The sequence below is a fragment of the Phoenix dactylifera genome, chromosome 16 (assembly GCF_051530095.1).
Source record: "Phoenix dactylifera cultivar Ajwa chromosome 16, Ajwa_hap1_PhDact_Kaust_v1.1, whole genome shotgun sequence".
NCBI lineage: Eukaryota > Viridiplantae > Streptophyta > Magnoliopsida > Arecales > Arecaceae > Phoenix > Phoenix dactylifera.
Window position 1 is genome coordinate 11,281,099 of NC_143205.1, and position 3,820 is coordinate 11,284,918.

General features: G+C 37.9%; 1 protein-coding gene across 1 annotated transcript; it reads left to right on the forward strand.

Moving 5' to 3' along the window:
• The first annotated feature begins 486 nt into the window (after window positions 1-486).
• On the forward strand, window positions 487-3,517 carry LOC103721858 (aluminum-activated malate transporter 10-like). The gene is made up of 6 exons (XM_089927891.1): window positions 487-1,015; window positions 1,757-1,897; window positions 2,019-2,291; window positions 2,396-2,511; window positions 2,593-2,736; window positions 2,836-3,517. Exons 1-6 carry the CDS (start codon window positions 676-678, stop codon window positions 3,256-3,258), a joined length of 1,437 nt encoding a protein of 478 aa, XP_089784017.1. The 5' UTR covers window positions 487-675; the 3' UTR covers window positions 3,259-3,517.
• Window positions 3,518-3,820: the final 303 nt, after the last annotated feature.

Below are 3,820 nucleotides of genomic sequence, written 5' to 3' on the forward strand. Positions count from 1 at the left end.
CCATGTTAAAATATTTGCAAAAGAACAAAAAAAACAAAAAAAAGAGAGAGAAAAATGATTGTATTTCTCTGTTTTATAATATTCGGTACATCTCACTGGTTATATATACTTATGTACAGACTCAATACAAAAAAAATAATGTAGAAATATATAAGATTATGCTAATAAAGAAAAATAATACTCGCTGATAAAAGTTGTTATTTAATTCCTAAATTTTTTTTAATAAGATCATGCTAATAAAGAAAAATAATATTGATCGATATAGGATCACGCTAACAAAAAAAAATAATACTGATTGATATAGGATCACGCTAACAAAAAATAATATGATTAATACAAGTTGTTACGTGATCTCTAAAATTATGCTAACAAAAGACTTTTTTAAACCGTATTTCTGCTTTACTCTTGGGCCTACTAGCAATATATTATAAGTAATTCTTCCCTTATAAAAATCTCCATTCCCCTCAACTACAGAAAACGGGCAGCTGAGCCTCTCACACCAGTGGCCTTGGCGCTTCCTCACATTCCTCTCTTCTATCCTTGTCATTCAAAACTTCAAATATTCCCCTACATCTTTGGAAATAAGACAAGGGAAAGGTGACCCTCTAAACTTGGAGGGAAAAGTTCGGCATCATCCCTAGTGATTGCCTTAATCTCTCTCTCTCTAGGACAGCAATGGTCAGTGGCAAAGAAGTAGCTCAGAGTTTAGAATGGAGATTGATGGTTTCCGGTGGTTCATCAGTGAGGTTGGAGATGGAGTCTGGGCCAGTTGATCGAGAATGGCCATGGCTGTATCATTTGGTGTTAGCTGCAAAATTAAAGGTCTCAGGGTTCATGAAGAGGGCCTGGAAGATTGGAGCTGATGATCCAAGAAAGGCTGTCCATTGCATAAAAGTGGGGCTTGCACTCACTTTGGTGTCTGTCTTCTACTATATCAGGCCATTGTATGATGGAGTTGGAGGAACTGCTATGTGGGCTATCATGACAGTAGTGGTGATCTTCGAATTCACAGTCGGTAAGTGTATAGAGAAAATAAACTTACATATGCATAATATGCCTACATAAATACATATTAAGTACATGAATACTTCCCAATACATAGTTCATAAAGATTCACATGTCGCAAGAATTGTAAAGATGTCTCCATGCTAGTTCAACATTATAACTAAATTTATCTTCAACTCTCAAGAAAATTTATCTTACACCTGTTAGTTCAACATTATAACTAAATATATCCATGTGCATATACCAACACAAAAACATGCATGCATGTATTCATAACTACATGCATACATTCCAATACATAGGTAGTAGAGATTCACCATAAGTAGCAAGAGTACTAGTAAAAACTTCCATGCCAACAGTTCTTGTCTCTCAATTAAGAATCTCGATTCCAAACTTTGATTACCTGAAAATTGTACTTTCTAAATCAAAAGGATTACATGAGGCCTAGGTATTTGCATTAGATGCTGCTATCATGGAGTTGCTGCCACATAGATATGTATTGTTAATAATTTCGATATGTTGGTCCTTGGAATTTAGGAAATAGATTAGCACTTGTTAGCCTCAAACTCACGGGAAATGTGTTATTCATATAACCCTTCTCACCCCCCAAGTAAGTTTTCATTTCACAATGTGTAAGATCACAATAAGCTTCTTTTCGAGTTACATTTATTACTGTACTAATTTCATTCCATGCATAAACATAAAAAAGTCTAACCACATCCTCTCTCATGAACTTCATTAATTCATGCAGGTGGTAGCTTGTACAAAGGACTCAATAGAGCCATTGCTACTCTGAGCGCTGGTGCTCTTGCGGTTGGAATTCACTGGCTTGCAAGTAAATCAGGAGAAACAGCAGAGCACATGATTCTTGGGAGTGCAGTCTTCTTATTATGTATGATACACAGCTATGAGTAAATTCTACCTTTTCTATCATTTTCTTGCGTACGTAGTTCCCTCTCTGTTTTAAGAAAAGAAAACTAATCTATGCTTATGCGTAATTTTTGTTTACTCAGCATCAGCAGCAACCTTTTCTCGATTCATTCCAACAATCAAAGTCCAGTTCGACTATGGAATCACAATATTTATCCTCACATTCAACTTGGTTGCACTCTCTGGCTACCGTGTGGATGAGCTGCTTGAGTTGGCCGAGCAACGACTCACCACCGTTGCAATTGGAATCTCCATCTGCCTCCTGGTCTGCATTCTGGGTTGCCCGGTATGGGCTGGCGAGGAACTTCACCTCCTCATCACCTGCAACATGGAGAAACTCGCTGATTCCTTAGTTGGTACATCCTATTCCAAAATCCATCCATGGTATTCAAGTTCATGATAAGCTATACTACTATATATCCCTTTATGTCTGATTTTTCTTTGTTGGATTAAATTACAGTATGTGTAGATAAATACTTACAGGAGGGAGGGATTGATGGTGACAAGGAAGCCTCGCATCAAAATTTGCAAGGTTATAAATGTGTTCTTAATTCGAAGGCCTCAGAAGATTCTCTGGTGAGTATATATACCTGGTACAGATAAACTACATGCTTTATTTTCTTTGTTCTTCATTCACTTGTGACCTTGTTTCTGCAGGCTAATTTAGCAAGATGGGAACCAGCTCATGGCCGCTTCAGGTTTCGATATCCATGGAGACAATACCTAAAAGTTGGTGCTGCGATGCGCTACTGTGCTTACTGCATAGAAACCCTTAATAGTTGCATGAATTCAGAATCTCGGGTAGATTTCAGTATCTCTTTCTTTTCTTAATACATGTAGGCCTAGTAATTAATAATATGTTTTTATATCAAAATTTTTGGGACATATGTCCAATGGCAGGCTCCTGAGTATATAAAGAAGCATATTAGGGATGGTTGTGCTAAATTAAGCTTGGAATGTTCAGAGGTTTTGAAAGAGTTGGCAAGCTCAATCAAGTCGATGAAGAAATCCTCAAGAATAAATTATTTAGTTGGAGAGAAGAACAATGCTGTGGAGGAGCTCCTTGATGCCTTTAAATCTCTCCAACAAGCAGATAGTGTGCTACTACTTGGATCTCTGCCTCTTGTCACGGTTGCTTCGCTGTTAATCGAGATATCGGTGAGGACGGATGGGGTTGTTGACGCAGTTGAGACCCTGGCCAGCCTTGCATGTTTTGAGCCTGTTGACGGCGAGAAGCCCGAGCTATCCAAGCCCCCAACCAGTTCTCTTTCTTCCATTGTGTCCCAAGGAGAGGATGCCATGAAAACCCTTGAACATGTCTGAATTCCATGTCCTTGCTAATCTAGAAGTAAACAAGAAAAATGACTGCTAAGATTTGCTTGGTTGAGGAATAAAAGAGAGGAGTATTAAGAGACTGTTTGATTGGATATGTGCTTGGTTCTTTTCCTTCTGAACCTTGAGTTGTTAGCTCTAGTTATAAGAACTCTAAATTTCTAATATTGCAATGTTTGTAAGAATACCAGTCAATTATTAATTTAGGTAAAGGCAGGTTTTCTGGTTGCACTGCACACACATCCTTTTAGGAGCAAGCTATGTGCTCCTTTTCAAGAATAAAAATAAAGGGTTGTTCCCCCATATGCTCTATGTTTTACTGTGTATTCTATTTCAATGCATCCAGTAGTGCTCCTTGGCTTTTGTATTTTGTATAGGCGCATTAGCAGGATCCACCTAGGAGGTGGGTGTCCTCAGAGGCAGAGAAGGCCATGGAAAAATACAAGTAATTGTAGACTTGAATTTGTTAGTTTGGATGTTAATGAATTTAGGCTGAAGGCTAAAGATATTTCTTGCTAAAGAATAGCTCCACCAGACCACCAGTTAAGATACT